This window comes from Desmodus rotundus, chromosome 1, assembly GCF_022682495.2.
Source record: "Desmodus rotundus isolate HL8 chromosome 1, HLdesRot8A.1, whole genome shotgun sequence".
Classification (NCBI taxonomy): domain Eukaryota; kingdom Metazoa; phylum Chordata; class Mammalia; order Chiroptera; family Phyllostomidae; genus Desmodus; species Desmodus rotundus.
In genome coordinates this window covers 148,476,784-148,500,477 of record NC_071387.1, presented here as the reverse complement: position 1 = coordinate 148,500,477, position 23,694 = coordinate 148,476,784, and the positions used below count along the sequence as shown (strand labels likewise).

General features: G+C 37.3%; 1 protein-coding gene and 2 pseudogenes across 3 annotated transcripts in view; 2 read left to right on the top strand and 1 right to left on the bottom strand.

Moving 5' to 3' along the window:
* The window catches only part of AP3S1 (adaptor related protein complex 3 subunit sigma 1), a 64,105-nt gene extending 40,456 nt beyond the window's left edge, over nt 1–23,649 (bottom strand). For all 3 annotated transcript variants that reach the window (XM_024563268.4, XM_053911628.2, XM_053911632.2), the window contains exons 1-3: nt 23,439–23,649; nt 8,574–8,665; nt 5,229–5,340 (exon numbers count right to left, since the gene is read on the bottom strand). In XM_024563268.4, the coding sequence (XP_024419036.2) occupies nt 5,229–5,340; nt 8,574–8,665; nt 23,439–23,507 (273 nt within the window). In that variant the 5' untranslated portion in view covers nt 23,508–23,649. The remainder of the gene's footprint in view (nt 1–5,228; nt 5,341–8,573; nt 8,666–23,438) is intronic.
* Nucleotides 2,023–2,346, top strand: LOC112307159 (cytochrome c-like; annotated as a pseudogene).
* Nucleotides 20,319–21,129, top strand: LOC112307158 (fatty acid-binding protein 5 pseudogene; annotated as a pseudogene).
* Nucleotides 23,650–23,694: the final 45 nt, after the last annotated feature.

Here is a 23,694-nt window from a genome sequence, read left to right as displayed (position 1 = left end):
GACATAAGGAATTTACTAACAATGACTTATCTCAGATTTTATATGATAAATAAAGTCAAATCTGGATAACACTCATGTCTTAGAAACATGAAATTTTTGCATAAAAATATGCTTCTGTGATCATTTGAATGGTTATTTTTAGTATTTGAAATGCCACAGCATATATTTAGTAATTATATGTTGATGTTTGTTAAGTTTTCTCAATCCGTTCTCTAAAGAGTATGCAAAACCAAAAGGTTATGATCCAAACTCTCTTGGTTTATAATTTGCCACGTTTACTCTTTACATCACACTTGCCTATCTCAAAAGTAGAGGCTGAACTACACAAGAAAATCAGTTGTAAATAAGTTCTGAATAGCTGTTTCATGAAAGAAGCAGAAACAATAAGTTATTTCTTTCCATATTAGTTCGCTCAGAGTTTTTAAAGTGACTGATTCATGCATGAGCATTCCATCATGATAACCTTAATGCAATACAATTATTTGAAGTGCATTGTTACTGTCAGTTAATTTTTTAATTTTAATGGAATATCACAAACAGAAAGTACAAAATATTAAGTGTATACAGAGTTTAATGATTCTCACAAATTAAACACATCAATGCAACCAGCACTAAGATTAAAAAAAATTGCTCTTGCATAGCAACCACTATGTTTTATTTTTCTAGCTAACTCTTCTCTTTCTAATTAATCTTTCGGTTTTTGTTGTCATTTACTTTACAAAGAATGCTAAACGTTAGCCATTAAATACATTCATTCATTCAACAATTATCTGCCGAGGACCTACTATGTTGCCTGCACCTTTGTATACATTGGAAACAAGTAAGTGAACAAAATAAAAATCCTAACCCACATACAGCTTATATTCTTGTAAGGCTCAATGACAATAAACAAGATAAAGTCAGTTAAACATATGGTATACTAAATGGTGATAAGTACTAAGGAAAAGGATAATAAAGCAGGAAAGGAGTTAGAAAATATCAAAGAGAAAGGCCAGGGAATACCATATTGAGAAAGTGACATCTGGGTCAAGACCTGAAAGAATAATGGAGTTAGCCATGGAAATATCCAATGGAAGGACAATCTAGGTAGAAAATTAGCAAGTACAAAGGATCTGAGGTAGAAGCATGCCTAATATGTTTGAGGGACAGCAAGGATGGCCAGTGTGGGTAGAACAAAAGGGAAAGAAGCAGAAGACAAAATAAGATAAATAGTAGGGTATGGGGAGGGGAGCCAAATTATGTGGGGCTTCATGGGTCATCTGTAAGAAATTTGGCCTCTGAGTGAGAAGAAAAGTCATTGAAACATTCAGAATGGAAGAGTGTAAGATGTGACATATTTCAATAATATCACTTTGGTTGTTTCACTGAGAGAAGACCAAAGGGAAAGACAGTGGAAGCAGAAAGATCAGTCAGGAAACTACTGTCATAACCCAGGCAAGAGCTGGTGGTGGCTTGGATCAATATAGTAGCAATGCAGAGAGTGGTAAGTGGTCATATTCTGTATATCCAACAGGATTTGCCAAAGAAAAAGAGGTAGGAGAGGTCAGAAAACTGAAATAAATCAACTATAGAAGTAGGCAAGTAAGGTGTTCTAGAAGCCAAATGAAGAAAATATTTCATGAAGAACAGACTGATAAACATTCTTAATCAAATAAAGGAGGACTGAAGAGAACCTTTGGATCAATAACTGTGGAGCTGAAAACCTGATGGGAATGTGTTCAAGACAAAATGGGAAAAGAAAAAACTGAGACATTGTATACAGATATCTTAAAAGTGTTTTTGTAGTAAGAGGGGAAAGAAATGAGGCAGTGGCTGGAGAAGGAAATAGAGACAGGACTTATTTATTTAAGATGGGAGAAAATATTACAGGTTAGTGGAAATGATCTAGCAGAGAAGAAAAATGGGAGCAATTTCGGCTGCACCAACACCAGTACACAGGCATGGGTCAGTGTGTCCTTGCACTTAGAGCAGGATGTCCAGCTTTTGAGCTGGAACCTGTGTGTCATGTGCGACAAGAGTGACTTAAAAATGGGTGATGTTGAGAAAGGCAAGAAGATTTTTGTTTAAAAGTGTGTCCAGTGCCATAATGTGGAAAAGGGAGGCAAGCACAAGACTGGGCCAAATCTCAGGTTTATTTGGAAGAACGACAGGTCAGGCCCCTGGATTTTCTTACATGGATAACTACAAAAACAAATGTATCACGTGGGGAGGGCCTACACCAATGGAGTATTTGGAGAATCCCAAGAAACATATCCCTGGAACAAAAATGATCTTCGTTGCACTTAGAAGAAGAGTGCAGAAAGGGCAGACTCGATAACTTATCTCAAAAAAGCTACTTATCAGTAATAGTTAGCCAATGAGTTATTTATTCCAACAAATGTCTCATGACTTTTTTATGTGTATCACATTCATATTGATCTCATACACCATAATGCAGATCATGAATAGCTAATAGAACATTTCTTTTCAGTAGCCCTGATTAAAGTAAGATTGGCTTGTGGTTAAATGAATATGATCAGCTTTTTGAACTTTGATGGTAATTTCTGTTAAGCAAGTGCTACCACTGTTTTCCCCTTTCAAAAATATGATTGGACTTGATTCGTAATGTTCAACTTCTCACAAAGATTGTGATTGCCATCTCAATACCAATATGATACTGGTTTTACATTTAGATTTATATAACTGGTTATACTAATATGTTTAAATACTGAGGAAACCCTTTCACTGTCTCTTAGAACAGCAAGACTTGCTTGTGGTTCAAGTTGTGTTCATTAGCCTGTTAAAGACAAGGGCTAAAGATAAGCTGGAAGTGTCCATTTTATCCTTTTGTTCCTAACAATGCCAATTCATTTTATCTTTTTGTTCCTAACAATGCCAATTCAATTAAAATTCCCTGTATCTAAACTGTTGCCTTTTACTTAATGAAAGACATTTTAGTGTGGTTTATGTATAATATCAAATTAAGAATATTTAACACTTCTTACATTTTATAGATGATCCATAGGGTCAGATGCTTTTAAAAATTCAGCATGACTAGATATAGTAGCAAAGTTTGCTTGTGAATTCTTTAAGTCAGACTAAGTTATAATTCATGATTGTCTTAAACAGCTATTCAAAAACAACTGTAAAATTACTGTATATATGTGGTAATGTACTTTCCCCAACTCACTAGAAGGATTCAAGTAGAGGAAAATAGATCATCAACACAAAATTGTAAATTAATGTGTTCATAGGGCATAAGATAATTAAAAATGCAACCACAGATCAATAAATAAATAAATAAAACAGAGGAAAAATTAACACAGGATAAAGGAAGAACTGCTATGGAAATGAGGAGAAAACTAGCATGTAAGTGGGCAAACTGGCCTTAGCTAGCAGTATAGTGAGTTCATCTCTCACAGAAGACAGAGCAGAGCACATGGACACAGATGTAGAGTCTGTAGAAGTTCTCTGATCGCTTCAATGTTCTCAGCAAACTAAGAAGCAAAATGCTAGAAATGCTACAGACTTAAAGAGAGAGAAGAATGTATCAGTAGTTGTCCAGAGTATAGAACAGTGAATGGACCAGGGAATTATAGTAATATTACTGGGTAGTATTAAGGACTCACTGAGGTTAGGGATCATGAGTTTAGAGTGAAGCCAGTAAGTATGGTTTTACTTTTTTCCCCACTAAGTATGTTCACATGTATAGGTACAGGAAGGAGCTGAGCATATTATAAGGTTATGATTATCATGACTGACCACAGAATTCAAGCTGGGTAAGGAAAGTAAGACATCAGGGAGATCAGGAACAGTGAAAAAAAGATTTAAAAGACTTAAGATCACAATAGGCTCAAAGAATTATTGTTGGAGTAACAGAAATTGTGATATGAAAGATAAGAAGTGGCAGAGAGTACAAATTGTGCAATTGAAGTGATGGAGAAATTGAAGTTTGAATAAAGACAAGATCTAGAAATGAGTAGTGAGGTGGGGTAGAGGGCAAAATTCACTGGAGAAGAGGAATTCCACGTTTGAAGACACCAGTATACTAGAAAAATTGTCCACATGAACACTGAAACCACAAGAAGTACTGAAGTGAAGGCAGTGAATAATTCTAAATGTGCCTCCCATTTCTGTACATAATGTCAGCAGAGTTACTGGCTGCCTTTATTGTGGACTATCTTCTCAAGCAAGCTTGTCTAGCAAACAACCTTGGAAAACAGAGTGTCCTCTTCCAAAGCAAAGGATAGGTTTACCCTTAGAAAATATTCTCATCCTCCACTTCAAGGGCAGACATGCTTAGTGTCCATTATAAAAGCTTCCAGTTCCCTACACTTGGGGTTCCTCTGCTATAACTTAATCTACTGTGTATGCAGGTATCCCATGGCCCTTTCCAAGTCACACTTTGGAAATTGGAACTTGAGGACCCAGTGTAAGCAAATGCTGTTCTTTGGTAACTGCTTTTGCTGTCAGTAGTGAAGTCCTTTGTTTCTGGCCCAGAAATCTCTTGTTTTCTGCCAGGATCCATGAAATTGTGGTAGTTAACTTATAAGCTTGGAGGCAGGGTAATATCTCAGACCCTTGAAAGTTTTTCACAGAATCTCCAATGAATGGAAGGTGGGAATAAAAGATTACTGCAATGGGATGGGTAGAAGGTGGTATAGTTTGATAACCTGAGATAAAGCTTGGAGATGTTTTAAAAGACATAATGGTCTGGAAAAAGCAAGAATATCTCCAGGCTCAACAGTGTAAAGAAAGCACAACAGAAATCTGCTACCACTGGAGAGGGTTACATGTAATGTCAACAGGGAAACCAGATTAAACTTAAGAGCAAAAAGGTGATGGTGATATTAGGAGAAGAGGTTGAAGAATAAGTGGAATTTGCTGATGAGTGACCTTGAGCTCCAGGGACATTACGAAAGATCATCAGAAAACAGACAAGAGTGGGTTTTGAGGTCAAATCTGAATATACCTGGTAAGAGATCCATTAAGTCTTGGGCTTGTTGTAGTGACTTACATGAACAAGAAAAAAGGAGCATGATGAAATTAGCTTTGATTATTCTTCATCAGAGTAAGCTAGTCTACGTGTTTTTCCATCCCTCCTCCCTCTTTTGCCCACCCAATATCTACTATGGAACACTTCACTTCTTACCAAACAAAACATCACTTTAGAAAATTTACAACATGCAAGTTTTTAAAAATGTAAATGCCAAAATTGTTATTTAAGATAGAGGCAAATGCTAACTTACTTGAATTAGATCTAAAATGCCAAGTTCACTTTCTGAAGAATCCACACAGAAGACAAAATATAATGTTGCATAATGTCTATAAATCAGTTTGTTGTCAGATCCTCCAATTAATCTAAATGACAAAACAAAACAATTGGAACATTATAAGAACAAAATGAAAAACATTTTCATTAGCTAAAGCAAACTGATAATTGGCTTAAAAACCTTTTTATACAATGAAAGGTAACATTTAATGGCATTACATTCAAGTGAACTTGTATCAGAGACTAAGTAAATTAAGATGGTTGTTTCCTTCAAAAGTCTTAAGTAAGAGATGCTGGTGCTTAATTTTAATTCATTCTTTCATTAAACTATTGACTGAGTACCTACTCTGTGTCAGGCACTGATAGTAGGTAAGGAACAATCAACAAACAAATAAGGAAAAATTATCAGAGTGGAAAGCTCTAGAAAGATAATCAAAATGGGATAATACCATATTGGTGGATTTGTTACTTCAGATTAGATGTTAAGAGTGACATTTAGGCCAAGATCTAATGATAATGAGCCAGCCATGACAAAATTTAAAGAAGAGCATTTCAGGCAGAGGTAACAACTACTAGAAAGGCCATTTCATCAGGAATAAAACATGGATGTTCAGCCTGCACACAAAGATTAGTAAGCAACGAGGTCAGAAAAGGGTAAGAAATCAGATCACAGGGCATTTGTAAGTGTTTATTAAATTTAATTTCATAGCTAACAGTAAGTTACGCAGCTTAAGACTGATTAGTAATAAGAAAAAAAAAGAATGACATTTGTTCTTAAGTTTGGAAAGATTTCCCAATAAGATCTCCAAAAATACATTTTGTTTTGAAATATAAATGCAAAAAACCCCCCAAAAATCCCTGAGCTAAGAGATGTTCAATTATTTCATCAAATGTTTTTACTTATACTGATTAGTATTATAGCATTTTACAAATAATCTTTCCAAACATCTTAAATTTTCTAAATACAGTTTAGATATTTCATAGTTAAATTTGCAATAATCAGTTTGTTTACCTTCTCAAAATACCCTCTAACATTAACAAAAGAAAAATCAAGACTAAATGTAATCAAAGCTAATTGAACACTGGAACAAGACAGGGGAAAATGGCATCTATTATTTACTCAGTAAAAGTAACATTGAATTTTTAAGTTCTATAGAAACAATTCTCTAAGTATACACTACATTTATATTCTCTAAAAGTAAAAGGGAAATAATCTTTGACAAATTTTTTCCTGTGGTAGATATTTCTAGAAAAGATTTGATTAAAAATATTATTATGCACTTTAAAGATTCTCTGAAATTTTTATGTAGGTAATGATTATAATTATTCCTTGAAAGAGACAAAAAGAGCCAGCCATGACAAAATTCAGAGGGGAGCATGTCAGCCAGAGATAACAACAAATAAAAAGGCCATTTTATCTAGAACAAAACACAGATGTTCAGGGAAGAAAAAGACAGGCTGCACACAAAGAAAGATTAGTAAGCAATGAGGTCAGGCTTTACTTCATCTAAAATCATCAATTTAGCATTTATCTGAAACTTTTGCTTGGCTCTGTTTCAGAAGAAGACGACCAAACTTACAAAAATTTTAGAATGGCTATTAATGTTATTAAAAGAAAATAAAGATGTTAATATGGCAAGAATGTATTTTGCCTTTAAAATATAATTTCATCTTTAAACTACAGTATAATAATGATAAATACTGACACAAATTCTTGTATGGAATGTAATACACCATATAAAACCACAAAATTTTAGAAATCCTCTTAGTTCAAATACCTCATTTTATACAGGTTAAAAACTGAGGTATGAATACAAAAATTTAAGCTACCTGTTCAGGAAAACCAGTATGCTAGTGACAAAACTAGGACTAAACCAGTTATGCAGGCTTATCTCTGATGCAGTATTTGCCTTCTACTTTTTATAAGGTTGGAAAAGAATGATCACAAAGTCAATCCATAATTTCTCATTCAAACGGTGCCCTGGTTAGATCAAGCAAGTTCTTGCACATCTACCACATGAAGTGCACTATGCTGGGTGGTAAGTTTCTTATGAGATAAGAGATTATGAGGCTGATAGGAAGGGAAGTAATAGTAATGGCCAAGACAACTAAAATATAAAAGTTTAGAGAAATAAGAAAAATACAATAAAAACATAAAAACAGAAATCAGGTACACCTGTCTCAACTATAAATCGGAAGCCTTGAGTCAATGGCAAAATTAACAAATATTTTGTCAATTTAAGTGCAGCATGATATAACCTTTTGTGAAATGAAAGTAAACTTTCTACATGATAAAAAGTAATATATGTTCAGATAAGAGTAACTTCGCTACTATCCTATTTTTCACACTATGCATTGTACACCTTAAAACTCAAAAGGGTAGTTTCTCTAAACTGTGATTATTCATAATGGGACTCAGCTACAGTTTAGTTTTTGAATTGTCAGTGAGAAAATATCTTGTTAAGAAATTAATTATATAAACATGTGGGAACATTTATAAAACCGAGTACAAATTATTTTCATGAAACCCATTAATTTAAAAGTATTTATAATAGTTGGCAAGTTAGTTTTAAGTAATTTGGTTTTTAAATTTATTTTTATTGAAACATTTGACATATAATACTATATAAATTATAGGTAATTCTTAATCATTTAAAATAGAAAATTAGCTGATTTCTAATCTATCTATATACAGATATGCCTATATATATACATGTACACACACATATATTTGAAACAGACTTCAGTCTTGTTTATAATGACAAAATAAAGAATGTAATCTGACATTTAATGAACAGATCTGTCCACTCCACACACTACAAGGAATAACCTGTAGTCATTATAAAGAATAAGTTGCTCTAGATATGTTTATATGCAAAGCTTTTCAAAACACTAAGTGAGAACAAGCAACATGAAAACTAGCATACATAGTTTGATCCCATAGGTAAAGTATTTTAAGATCATACTTTTATATGCCAGTCAAAGCAAAATTAATTTTCTAGAAGGACACACAAGAAACTGGGAAGAAGGTCTAAAATTCGAAAAGAAAGACTCTTGATTTACATTTTATACTTTCCTTGTAATGTCTGAATTTTTACCATATCAACATATTACCTTTACATGAGACACTTTTATAAAATTCTTTTAAAAATTGCTTATCTTTAAAAATTTCTTTAAATTAGATTTATAGCTAACATAGGTGTCACTTAATTCACTTAATCCAATTGACTAAAATTGGGAAAATTTTATTATAAACAGGTTTAACAGTATATATTTTAATCATAGTCAAAGATTAGAATTGTCTATGAAATGCTTTACTTACAATCCTCCTTCTAGGAAATTACAAACATTTTCATCTCTCTTAGATACCAAATGGAATGTCTCCCTGATGATTTGCTGTTGTGTATCTTCACTCTGAGAAAGAACAATTCACATGTTAGGATCAAATTTACAGGCTTAACAGCATTTTAAAATTTTAAAATAGGCTTCTGGTCAAGAAGGTGGAGTAGGTAAACACTGTGCTCACTTCTCCCACAACCACAACAAAATTACAACTAAACTACAGAACAACCCTCATTGAGAACCTCCTGAAGACTAGCTGAACAGAAGTCCTACAACTAAGGATATACCAAAGAAGGCAGTTGGAGGCAGGTAGGAGGGTGACAACCAGAAGGGATAGTGGCTGAGTGAGATGGAGGGCTTCTGGAGTCTTAGGCATTCCTTTTAAAGGGCCTGCAGTGCAGACTTACTGACAGATTCACTCACTCTAGGGAGGCAGCTCAAAGAGTGCCAAGGAGAAACGGAATTGTCTGGCTTCTGGGTGAGGGCTGGAGGGGCAGCTTTCTCCCACACAGAAGTGCTAGTAGAGGCCATTATTCCTTTGTTGATTCCTTTCCCAACCCATCTGGCACTCACAGGTGGGTGCCATATCTGGGCCTCCATCAACCTTGCTAACACAATTTGGCTAATTCTGGTGATTCCCTGAGATCCCACCTCACCCAACTTGAAGATCCACCCAAGCTGCTTCCAGTGGCTTTTCCATAAAAATGGCCTGTCTTGGCTCACACTTCAGACTTTCCCAAAATCTCTTGAAGGTTCAAAAACCAAATATAAGCAGTGTCTGGCCTCATTGTGCCCCATATCTCTTACTACGGAGTCCCGAGCCTGGCACTGGCAGTGGCCAGCCTCAATTCTCCTTAGCCTCTCCCGGGCACCTCCGAGCCCAGCATAAGTGGCAACCATCTGTAGATCAACTTTGTAGCTTGTACTCAGTAGCCCAGAACAGGGCCCAGGCAGCAGCTGACCTTGGCCTGCACTAAAGTCCCTCCCAAACACTTGCACAAATGACACACTCTTAAGGGCAGACTCAGCAGGCACCAGTCCTGCTCTGTAGGGTCGACCCCTGCACAGACAGCTCCTCAGTTATAGTCACAGCCAGTTCTCGTGACCAATCAGCCTGAGGGTCAATCCCTCCAAATGACATGCCAATAGTAATTAGGGCTCAACTACAATAGGAGGACATGCACAACCCACACAAGGGACACTCCTGGAGCATCCTGCTCAGGTTACCATGGAGAGTGTAGCACTGGTAGTCTTCCCACAACATCTATTCCATAAGGCCACTCTACCAAGACCAGGAGACACAGCAACTCTACCTAATATATAGAAACAAACACAGGGATGCAGCCAAAATGAGGAGACAAAGAAATATGTTCCAAATGAAAGAACAACAATGCTCCAGAAAGAGAGCTAAACAAAATGGAGAAAAGCAATCTACCAGATACAGCGTTAAAACCTCTGGTTATAAGGATGCTCGATTATCGCAGTGAGAACTTCAACAAAGAGAAACAACCAGTCAGAAATGACCAATACAATGACTGAAATGAAGAATACATCAGAAGTAATCCAAAGTAGATTAAATGAAACATATGATTGAATCAGCAATTTGGAAGATAAGGTAGCAGAAAACACCCAATCAGAACAGCAAAAAGAAAAAAGTACTCAGAAAAATGAGTATCGTCTCAAGGGCCTCTGGAACAACTTCAAGTATAATATGATTCACATCATCGGAGTACCAGAAGGAAAAGAAGAGAACAAGGAAATACAAACCTATTTCAAGAACTAAAATCTTTACCCTGGCAAAGGAAATAGACATATAAGCACAGCAAGCTCAGAGTGCTAAACAAGATGAACTTGAAGGTCCACAAAAATTAAAATGCCCAAGGCTAAAGACAAAGAGAGACTCTAGAAACATATATCCAGACTGGTAGGAGGGGTGGATTCAGGCAGCTGAGGTGGAGAGGACTCAGGGCAAGGTGGCAGCTGGAGGACTGGGGAGGGCCAGGTGGCAGCTGGTGGACCAGGCAGTCCCACATTTGCATGCAGATAAACCGGGAGGAACAACTGAGGAGCAAAACAGACTGCACAACACAGGGTTCCAGCACCATGGAAATAAAGCCTCAAATCTCTAGCTGTAAAAGCCGGTGGGGGTTGCCGGGGCAGAAGAAACTCACAGCCTCACAAGAGAGTTCATTGGAGAGATCCACAGGGTCCTAGAATGTATACACGCCCACGAACTGGGAATCAACACCAGAAGGGCCCAATTTGCTTATGAGTAGTGGGGGAAGTGACTGAGCAAGGTGAGAGCCAAGCAAGTGCCATTGCTCCCTCTCAGACCCCTACCCCACAGACAGCGCCACAATGCAGCAAAACTGATTGCCCCACCCTGGTGAATACCTAAGGCTCTGCCCCTTACAATGTAACAGGTGCACGGAGACAAAGAAATATGGCCCAAATGAAAGAACAGATCAAAACTCCAAAAACAGAACTAAGTGATGAAGAGATACCAACCTATCAGACGCAGAGTTCAAAATACTGTACTCAGGATGCTCACCGAAATGATTTAGTATGGCTGCAAAATGGAGAAAGAAGTGAAGGCTACGCAAAGTGAAGTGAAGAAAAATGTACAGTGAATCAACAGTGATGGGAAGGAAACAGGGACTCAAATCAATGGCCTGTAGCAGAAGGAAGAAATAAACATTCAACCAGAACAGAATGAAGAAACAAAAATTCAAAAAAATAAGGAGAGGCTTAGGAACCTCTAGGACATCTTTAAACGTTCCAACATCTGAATCATAGGGTGCCAGAAGGAGAAGAGGAAGAGGAAAAAATTGAACTGCCCCAATCTGGCAAAGGAAATAGACTTCCAGCATGTCCAGGAAGCTGAGCAAGTCCCAAAGAAGTTGGACCCAAGGAAGCACACACCAAGGCACATCATAATTACATTACCCAAGATTAAAGATAAGGAGAGAATCTTAGAAGCAGCAAGAGAAAAGGAGACAGTTACCTACAAAGGAGTTCCCATAAGACTATCAGCTGATTTCTCAAAAGAAACCTTACAGGCAAGAAGGGGCTGGAATGAAGTATTCCAAGTCATGAGAGGCAAGGACCTACATCCAAGATGACTCTATCCAGCAAAGCTGTCATTTAGAATGGAAAGGCAGATAAAGTGCTTCCCAGATAAGGTCAAGTTAAAGGAGATCATCATCACCAAGCCATTATATGAAATGTTAAAGGGACTTATCAAAGAAATAGAAGATCAAAGATACGAACAGTAAAATGACAACAAACCCACAACTATCAACAACCAAACCTAAAAAACAAAAACAAACTAAGCAAACAACTAGAATAAGATCAGAATCACAGAAATGGAGATCACATGGAACGTTATCAGTGGGGAGGGGGTGGGAGGTTGGGGAGAATGGGGGAAAGGTACAAGGAATAAGAAGAATAAATGGCAGATACAAAATAGATGGGGGAAGTTAAGAATGATATTGGAAATGGAGAAGGCAAAGAACTTATATGTATGATCCATGGACATGAACTAAGGTGGGGGAATGCTGGGTGGAGGGCGCATACAGGGCACAAGGGAATAATAGGGGGAAAAATTAGGACAAGTGTAATACCATAATCAAAAAATGTATTTAAAAACAAAGAAATAGAGATCTTTATAATCAAAATTAGAGGGCAATCCCTGATATATGAATAGTACAAATAATACATAATAGTATAAGAAGTAAAGAGGAATAATGACTTTCAACAGCAAGATTATCATCTTCAAAGAAAAGTGACAGACATTTAGGAAGGTCCATAAAGAATAGGTAGATTTCTGGCCAGGCGGCTCAGTTGATTAGAGTATCATCCCACGCACCAAAGGTTTTGGGTTTGATTCCCCATCAGGGCACATACCTAGTTTGTGGGTTCGATCTCCAATTAGGGTGCTTACTGGAGGCAACCAACTGATGCTTCTCTCTTACATAGATGTTCCTCTCTCTCTCTCCCTCTTTTTCTCCCCCACCCTACTTCCTCTCTTTCTAAAAATCAATGAACATATCCTTAGATGAGGATTAAAAAAAAAAGGGTAGGTATTGGTAGAATTAAAAAATTCAGACAATAGACAAGTTAAAGTTGCACATTGGAGGCAGAAAAAAATTGAGCAAAAGAATGAAATCAGGAAAACAAAGAGCATATGGGAAATAATTCATTCTTTGCACATTAAAATGAAGTGAAGTCTGAAGACTAAGCTACAGAGCACTCCAACAATTAGGAATCAGGAAAAAGAGAAGGCCCCAGCAAAAAAAAATTCCACAAGTGTGATTTTCTTTTTGTGGGGGGCAGGCATCTCCCAAGTAGGAAGTATTGCTGGAAACTCTGTGTATGTGCCTAGGCCTCACTTCAGCCTCAGTGCATAAAGAACAAGCAATCAGGGTGGGACTACCCTCATATCCCAGACAAGGCGGGAAGAAGGCACCTACAACAGAAACTGTATTAGCACTTTCATTAAATTTCTTTAAAAAAACGCTATGCTATTTCTCCTTAGAGTGTAAAAAATGCATTTGAAATGTTTAGCACAACAAAGAAGGCACTCAATAAATGGAAGCTATTATCATTCTAAAACTACCATCTCCAATACTAAAATGTTTCCCAGTACCAGGCAAGACCCTATTATTTAATTTAAATAAAAAATAGCTGAGAAGATGATATATTGTGCCTGAATACTTAAAGAGAGACGCTGAGTCATGGTAGCAAATGAAAAGGTCTGAGAACTCAAAGACAAGGTAAAATTTAGGTTAAAAAGTTGGAGTTAAAGTTTCAAGACAATTCGATGGGGAAAGAATAGTCTTTTCAACAAATGGTGCTGGGAAAACTGGATATCCACGTACAAAAGAATGAAGTTAGATCCCTGCCTCATACCATACATAAACTATTTCAAAATGGATCTTAGACATAAATATAAGAACTAAAACTAATAGTTATTAATCTTTATGACTCTAGATTAGACAAAGCTTTCTTAGATATAACAACATCAAAAAGCAAAATCAAATAAAAAATTGACAAACTTGATGACATCAAAATTTAAAACCTTTGCGCTACAAATGACATCAATAGGAAAGTGAAAACAACCCATAAAATAGGAGAAAACATTTGCAAATCATGTATCTGATAGAATCTGCCTCCATAATATATAAAGAACTCTCATAGTTCAATAATAAAAAGAGACAAACACAACTTAAAAATGGGCAAAGATTCTAGTATATTTTCTTTAAAGATATGTAAATAGCCAATAATCACTTGAAAAGATGATCAAAATTATCTGTCACTAAGAAAATACAAATCAAATTCATAATGGCATGTTACTAGACATCCACCAGGATGACAAGAATAAAAAAGACACACCATAGCAAAAGTTAATGATAATATGGAGAAACTGAAACCCTCATACATAGCAGATGGCAATGTAAAATGGTACAGTCACTTTGGAAAACAGTGTGATCTTCAAACAAGTAAGCATAGAGTTACCATATGACCTAGTAATTCGACTTCTAGATACACACCCAAGAAAAATGAAAACAAATGTTCACACAAAAAGTTCATATGAATTCACATGAATGTCATAGCAGAATTATTCCTAGTAGCCAAAAAGTAGAAACAACTCAAACATCCACTAACTGAAAAAGGGATAAACAAAAGGTGGTATAACTACATAATGAAATATTACTTAGCCATAAAAATAAATGAAGTATAACATGGGTGAATCAATAAAGTATCATGCTAAGTGAAAGATGCCAGTCACAAAAGACTACATATTTCATGATTCCATTTATCTGAAATGTCTAGAATAAGCAAATCTATAGACACAAAACAGATTAATGGTTGCCAGCAGCTGGGAGGGATTGGGGATTAACTGTTAATGGGTACTAGGTTTCACTTGGTTTGATGAAAATATTCTAAACTTAGGTTATGGTAATGGCTACACAATGGTGGAAACAATAGACTACTGAATTATACACTTTCAGAGGGCAAATTGTATAGTATGTGAATTATATCTTAATAAAGGTATTTTTAAGGTTAGATAATTCTTTTTTAAAAAGCTGAAGCCAGTTTTATTGCAACAGTCTTTCCATAAGAAGTCTCCTTATAGATATATTCTCAGAAAGAATATTGAAGGGTATTATATTTTGTAATTAGGAAGTTCATTCCCAAATAAGGCTTACATAATTTAAACACTAGAGTTTTTGAAAATAAAAGAAGCATTCAGTCTCAGGAAATACAAAGAGTAACTGAGAACAATCTTTGGAATGTTCTACAGTTCCCTTAGATACATAATCTTCCAAATTTTTATTTGGGGAAGACGAAAAAGTTCTGGAGGTGAGTGATGGTGATGCTGCACACAATGTGAATGTACTTACTGCCACAGGACTGTACAGTTAAAACGATAAATTTTGTTATGTATATTTTATTACTGTAAAAAGTTAGTTTAAACAATCACACTAAGATATATTAATGAAAGAAAATAGTAAGATATATACATAGTGGGATGAACTAGCAATCTTTCCCACTTAGCACACAGGAATCAAAATCATCAATGGATCCAGCACACTGACAAAGAGAACAATGACTGACAGCTAGTGATTCTTGTAATTACACCAGATTTCAACCAAGGAAGGAAAAATGTAAATGCTTCTCAGCACAATAATAAAGGTAGTCTAGTGGACTTCACATAAACTTTGCACCCTACAATCAAGGCTGTGAGATGTCTGAAAAAAAGAAAATTTTTTTTTCCCTCAAGTTGTATTACTTCACAGGTATCGCAGGAAATGGAACCAGCTGATCATTGGTCTAATTCGTATAGAGGTTATGGAGAACTGCAGCACTCACTTTCCTTTTGTTCCTTGGTGAAGCACTCCAACCTTTCCACAGCCTAAGATAACTAGGTGGAAAAGAAAATAACTGAGCAGAAGAGAGCATCCTGACCTCTCCTTCAGAGGCCAGAGGCATTGTTCACTTGTGCAAAACACAAGGAAGATCCAAGGAGAAACATTTCTTGCAGAAACCATGTTGGGAATAATGTAATCGCACTGAAAGGTTTGAAGAAGGGGCTGCATGATTTGCAAGTGGGCCCGATCTGGCCCTATCTTTCTCTCCAACCCCAACTCTTGCCACTCTTGCCTGTAATCACTCAGCTTGCCTTCTTGCTCTTCCTCAATAGGCCATGTTTGGTTCTATGTGAGGAATCCTGCACTTCCTTCTGTCAGATATTCTTTCCTTAGGTGTTTTCACACTCCCTTACCTCATTCAATTCTTTTTTTTTAAGTATATTTTATTGATTATGCTATTACTGTTCTCTCAATTTTTTTCTCCCCTTTATTCCCCTCTGCCCTGCACCCTCCCTTCCACCAGCATTGTCCCACCTTAGTTCACGTCCATGGGTTGTACATATAAGTTCTTTGGCTTCTACATCTCCTATTCTATTCTTAACCTCCCCCCTCTCTATTTTGTACCTACCAATTATGTTTCTTATTCCTTGTACCTTTTCCTTCATTCTCTTTTCAAATGTCAGGTCTACAAAGAGGCTTTCCCTGATTATCTTACCTAATATAGGCTGTCCCCCACGCTATATCCCTTTACACTATTTCATTTTTCTTCATAGACTAATCTCAATCTTACATAATTTATTGTCTGTCTCCCATCACTAGAATATAAACTCACATTACTCAGCACAGTTTTACCAGTGCTTAAAACAGGGCCATACAAAAATAAATACTTGTTGAAAAAATATGGGCAGAGAAAAGAATGTAATGCTCAGGTCAGGTAATAAGCAAAAAGGCCACTTCTCAAGGGACTGTCTAGAAGTGCCTCCCCTAGGAGTCTTAAGAACTAAACGCCTGTTAGCTAATGATGGCCTTTATTCTTCCTACACTGCAACATCCTTTCTGAGAGTTGCCTGATCCTTCAGTAAAGAAAGTTTTTCACTTACCTTGCAGTACAAAGGATTTGGTAAGGGGAAAGCTGAAAGGACAGAATGGGCAAGGATGTGAGAGTTTTATATAACAATATTTTTGAAAGGGCCCAGCTTCTCTAGTTGGTCTACAACTCAGAATCACCTTGGCTTATCAGTAGCAGTTAAGAGATTCATAACCCACAAGTACAAAGCCAACTCCAAGTGCTAAAGACAAGAATAAATTCTGATTTTCCAACAAAACTTAGCAAGTATTTCCATTCAGAATCGGAAAAGGGAAGAACCCTGATACACAGAGTTTATATATGAGTTCAATTTTGTAAAAAAGAGCTACACAGAGAACAGTATGTGCAAATTATAAAGGGCTATTAATATATATTAATGCATTTTTAAACAATATAGAGAAGCCAGACATAAACATGTTTGGTTATCTTAAAGCCACAAATGTTCAATAAATCCACCAACAGTTTTGATGCATTCATTCTGTGTTACCAATGTCTAAAAAGTGTTTACTTTTCACTGGGGCATTCTGAAAGGATATATAAAGACTGGAAGAAATATAACTATATGTTAATAGTTATCTGTGGATAATGACATCAAGGGTGACCTTAGGGATCTAAATACTTAAATATTTTCCACATAATCACAAAAAAGAAACATGTTTAAAAATTAAAACAATAAATAATTTAACAATCAACAACTTTGCTAAAGAAACAAATAGAGCCACTCCAAAGAAGGCCTTCCTCTGCTTAGAAAGGCAGAGGAATGACCTGTAACACTGCCCAATTTATAACCCTTCCCCTAAAGCCAACAGTCACTGTAATGTTGAATATTTTATTTCCTCCTTTAATTTTCAACAGATTAAACTTAAATTTTTTTAAAAGCAAGTCTTCAAGCATACCATGCACAAAAACTGTGGTAATAGTAGAATGGAAATTTTCAATGATCCTTTGATATAAGAAATACCTCAAACTATTATCTTTTCTGTGACATATTCAGAACCACATATTTTCAAGGACCATTCCTGATATTAACAATCTCAGAAGCAATCTAAAATTACAGAGAAGAAGAAATTAGTATCTATTCAAAAGAAATAACATGAGCTAATACAGAGGGAATGGTGGAAACTTGCTTTCCTACCCAACATCTACTCCTCTTTTCCACAATACCAATTTTATTCACATTTCCATCCTCATCCTCAGCTCCATGGGTAGATCCTGATTATGTAAGCTATTATTGGCCCTGGGTAGGACTAATCACACTGAAGGGGAAGATATATTCTTGGATTGGAGGAATAGATCACTCTTATGGATTGAATTGATTACCGCTGATTTCAAGGAGGAAATCAGCCTTGGGACATCAACTTTGTGAAGACCTGGTAGAGAAAGAAATTGGATATAGGATGAAGTCATTGATTTGCTGAATCAAATAATTTTGGAATCTATCTATTGCTCTTGCACTTCCTATTATGTGTACTAACAGTTCTTTTTAAGTGAAAGACTCAGGCTACATAAAACCCAATTTATGTATCTAATAGCATCTTAACTAATGTGAAAAAAAGCTAAATCACTTGGAATTATCTTCTTAATAAAGCAGCCTAAATACTATGTGTTAATATAGTATGTATTAACACCTTAATTAATACTTCAACTGCTGACACTTCTATCTTGATCATAAAAATAAGTTTAACTATCCCATCTGCTACATCGTCTTAACAGTCACTAAAAGAGACATCAATAAACATGGATACATCTTTCTTAAGGATTTTTTAAAAAGGAAAACAAAGTTACACTTTCAGTATTTTATATCTGTTATGTAAACAAATTCAAAAAGAAAAGAACAATCTTAGAGTTCCTGCTAGGATTTGCATTTCATTGACAATCGGATACAGTTTACAAGTGTAAGAAAATTGAGGTAAGTGGTGTATGTAACAGTTTGAAAACTTCCCTATTTGTATATGTGTGTGTGAACTCTCCCACAAGTCTACATACACAATCTTTTAAATTGGTAGGAACAACTAAGATAATTCATATAAAAGAGAAACATTTTTTACTTTATTAAAGTGATTCACCAAAGATGTGCCATGGTTCATTAATAATACAAGAATCATAAACTAAGGGATTTTTTCTTGTTTGATGACTAGGTAAAAATATATCTGGTTTAAGAAATATTAGTTTTATTAGTCATTCATAGTAATACACACTACTGCCAGGCAAATATGAAAAGACTAAAGTTTAGTGCTGCCAAGTCACTGTGGCCAAGCATTAATTTAAAGAGACAAACCAAGAAAAACATCTGAACTTGTGGAGACACAGTTCAGGGATATAGAAGGCAAAAACAAAAGTGAATGCATTCTGAGTCTATTCTCGAATTCTTAATGTCAAACTCTAGCAGAATGAACCAAAAACTTCAGTTTAGCCAAATATGTGGTGACCTCATGTGCCTCACACATAATAGCAGCTTGGAGACACAATCAAATCTAAAACTTAATTACAGCAGGAAATGGAAATCTGCACTATCAAAAGGGTAACGCTGAAATAATGAATGAAAATCCAATGCAGTAGGGGAAGCTGGTTGGCAAATGGTTAAGTACTTTTCAAACTGCTTAGTGTTAACCATTATTACTGGATTCAAACCTCAGTATTCTATCAAGATATGAAACAGTTAACCCAACCACACCTCTAAATACTGCATAATAAACTAAACTCAAAACTGTCAATCTTATTGAATATATAGTTAAGAGATTTCTTTCAATTTAAAATAGAAACAGTTGAAGTAACAGCTATTCTATCATTACATTTATCCTAAAGGCATGGATTCTGAAAACCTCCTGTCAATGAAGGACTAAATTTTAAGAACTGGAAGGAAATTTAGAAGGTCATTTCTAATTCAAACTTTATCCCAAGCTAGGAGACTCTAATACATACATTAGCACAGATTTATTGAGAGTTCTCTATATTCAAGACTCAATATTGATTGATGGTGGTGACACAAATAAATCTTAAACCTGATACCTTACTTCAAGGAATCTATAGAATGCCCCAAAGGAATTACAGGCTGTGACACAGAACATTATACTCTAATAGATATAAAAGTAAAATCCTAAGAACAAAGAGGAGTCTTTCAGCAAGACAAAAGATTTCAGGGAATGGTTAAGTGATGTCTGAGTTAGGCCTGGAACAAGGGGTGGAATTTAGATATTTGGCAATGGACAGGACATTTAAAGCAATGAGAATAGAATAAACTCAAATGCCCTATACCAGGGGTGTCAAACTCATTTTCACGAGGGGTCGCATCAGCCTCGCGGCTGCCTTCAAAGGGCCGAATGTGATTTTAGGACTGTATACATGTAACTACTTCTTAACAGTTACGCAAGAGCTCAGCGCTGCCGCCCAGTAGAAATAAGGTGCCAGGCCAGATAAAACAAGGTGGAGGGCTGGATTCAGTCAGCGGGCCCCGTGTTTGCCACCTGTGCCCTGTATGCACACACCCCATTTCCAACTGCTCTTCCCTTACATATTCTGCTCTTGCCATGCCAATTTTCTTGGTGTTCCTCAACATTTAGGGCAAGTTCTTCAAACAGGCATTGCCACTTCAGGGGCACTGCATCTCCTGCTCCCTCTGCTTGGATTGATCTGCCCCTAGATATTTGCTAGGTGGGCCTTCCTACCTCTTGCAAGTCTTTGATCAAATGTCACCTTTTCAGTGAGAACTTACCTATTTTATTTTAAATAATCATCCTTGCACTCCCTGTCACACTCCCCTGCTTTTTTCCCACAGCACTTATAACTACCTGACACACTATATATTCTATTATACTTATTAGCTTTGGGTTCCCTCCCCACTGAAAAAAACACAAGTTATGTTTGTTCACCTCCAGATTTTATTTATTTAAAGATTTTATTTGGCCAAGCTCCTAGCACAGGACTCTTCTTTTTTCTGGTTGCCTGCACGCCTCCCGTGCCTACCATGGCCACCATTCAGCAACTGGTAGGAAGATGGCGCTTAGTGGAGAGCTGAGGCTTCGATGAGTCCATGAAGGAACTAGGTGTGGGAATGGCTCTGCAGAAAATGGGTGCCGTGGCCAAACCAGACTGTACCATTACTTTTGACGGCAGAAACCTCACCGTAAAAACTGAGAGCGCATTGAAAATGACACAGTTCTCATGTAACCTGGGAAAGAAGTTTGAAGAAACTACAACTGATGGCAGAAAAACTCAGACCGTCTGCAACTTTGTAAATGGTGCATTGGTTCAACATCAGGAGCGGGATGAGAAGGAAAGCACAATCACAAGAAAACTGGAAGGTGGGAAAATGGTGGTGGAATGCATCATGAACTATGTTACCTGCACTCGGATCTATGAAAAAGTTGAGTGAAAATTCCATCATCCTTCTGGACAGGAACTAGCTGTGAGGATAAACAAGCTCAGTTCAACGTGCAAATCTCTCTATGCCTTTTTCCCATTACTGTTCTGTTATCTTCATCACAAACATTTTACATGCAACTATTCCCGAGTGTTAAGTTTAATTAGGACCAACTCTTCTGTTAGTAAATAAATGTGTTTATGCAAAAAAAACATTATTTATTTTTAGAGACAGGGGAAGGGAGGGAGAAAGAGAAAGAGAGAAATATCAATATGTGATACATCGATTAGTTGCCTCTAACATGGCCCCAACTGAGGACCTGGCCTGCAACCCAGGCACGTGCCCTGACTGGGAATTGAACTGGTGATCTTTCAGTCCCCAGGCTGACACTCAATCCCCTCAGTCACACCAGTCAAGTCATCTGCAGATTTTAAAACACTGCCTGAACCTGGTAGGCATGAAATAAATATCTGTTGACAAACTGACTGAAATAAATCAGTGAAAAAAGATTTCTGCCCTAAATAGCTTATGGTCTAGTGAAGGAAGCAAATACATAAACAAAAGGAATAACCTTATGTTATTCCTGAATGACAAAAACACAATTGGCAAAATCCAGTTTATAAAACTAATTACATAAAAACAGCTTCTGGCATCCCTACTTCTACATGACCACTGACCACTAGATTCTTCTTTATACACCTCTTAGCTCCCTGCCCCCAGTAACACTGTCACTTATGCAATGGCCAAAAATGACACCAGAGCTGCCCCTGCTGCTAGAATTGCCTCTTCCCACATTAACCTTCACTGCTACCTACTGAGTAAAGGTAAAACATATTCTGTTCCATTGTTAAACAAGAGAAAGACTCCTGGATTCCCAGATTACACTCATTTTTCGGTAGGTGGTTAAATTCTAAACTACAGGAATGGTTACACTGATATTATGGATTAGGCAAGAAACCTATTTTTAATATTGCCAAATTATTGAGTGTAGACATGGAAAAGCAAATTTTTGAATTGTTTCATTATTGGACCATACTTTTCTGAACTGCAAATGGATTACACAAGCAAAATGGTTAAGAGAAAGCTCCTTCAATAAAGGCTAGTACTATACTTTAGGTAAATGGGTAACAATGTAAAGTTAAAGGCATTTTTTTTTTCATCCAGAAGGATCAACTAGAATTCTGTCCTGGATTAATGAATGAATGTAGAACTCTTAAATAAAGGATTAGCATTTAAATTACATTATACTCAAGCCAAACAGTAGGAGAAAACATTCTTTATCATTAGCAAAACCAAAAGTACTTAAGGAAATGAAGAATAAGCTCAAGATTTCTCACTTCAACTAACACCTTCACAGACTGAATTATCATTTTAGGCAAAGTGACATCTTCACATTTAATTTCTAATGGCAGGAATGATTTCTATCTGGGATCAATTTGAATAAAAGCATTAGCCTTGGCACAATTTAAATATTTAATTGAAGGTTCATTTCGGGCTGTAAGCACATGCCCTGATTACTATGCAATAGTTATATCTCTAAATTATCCCTACTGATGATAGACCAACTTTACGTGTTTTACCTAATGGAGAATCTGGCCCAGATGGGCACATAATTCTCCATTAACCATTACTAAATTACTTATCTTTATCACCTTAAGATCTCCTGCATTTTTAAACAATATTTACACTTCTAAAATAATTTTACAAATATTACTATTCTTCATAGGTAGAAGAAAAACCATAAATTAGGACAAATTCCCTTACATAGAAAAATGCCAAATCATAACTTTTAGGTATAGAATCACAATTATAGCTGGTCAACTACGAAAGTCGCCAATTATTGCAGGAGGAAATAATTTACAGCCACTAAAGAAAAAGTCCGATAATAATGTTAGTTCCTCACTTATCTTTTTCTTTAACAAAGAGACACGTGAAAGTCAAACCCGTGCAGTCGATCCCGTATCGCAACGTTCAAGAGTCTGACAAAGCGTGCAATCATCAAAACGCAGGAAGCTGAAGTTCCTGCTCAATGAGAGGATTACAGTGAACAACAGTAGCCCATCTGTCCACAGAAGAGAAAGAAGTCCACCAAGAAAGGCTGGGAGTCAGGAAGGTGGGGCTGCGAGACCAACTAGCTCCGCTCTGTCTTCCTCAGAGGCTAACAGAAGTCGCTGGTGTCAGGAAGGCGAGAGCGCTCGTGGGCTAGCGGGCGCAGGTGGGCTGCGGCTGCCCGACCCGCGAGGGCCCCGCACCGGGAAGTCTCCAGGGCCTGGATCGCGCAGCCGGGAAACCACCCAGGCAGCAGACTGGCGGAGGAGCCGCCAAGGGAAGCCACGTCGGAGGACTGGGAGCGCACTGGGAGATTGGCACCTGGCTCACACCCACCCGGAGGCTGACAGCCCCGCAGCGCCAAGCTGCCGGGGCGCGAGAAGGGCCGCGGCGCGCCGGAGGGAGTCGCACTGAGGGCGCTGCCAGCTGCCAACGACTCCCGCTCGCCCATTTCGGCGGCGGCGGGATACTCACGTAAGGCTGGTAGAACTTGGACAGCCGCGGCTTCCCGTGGTTGTTGAAGATGAGGATCGCCTTAATCATGGCTGAGCCGGGCGGACCGGGTGGGCTCTTGAGGCCAGGGCGGGGGCGGGTGCGCGATCCTAGCCTCGGGATCTCGCCGCAGATCCTTCCCCACCCGCCCCCTCCAGCACGCGCGCGCGGTCCCGAGTGGTGGGGCGGGGACTTGGAGGGGCGGGGGATTGGGCAGGGCCAGAGCGGGCTTAGCGCG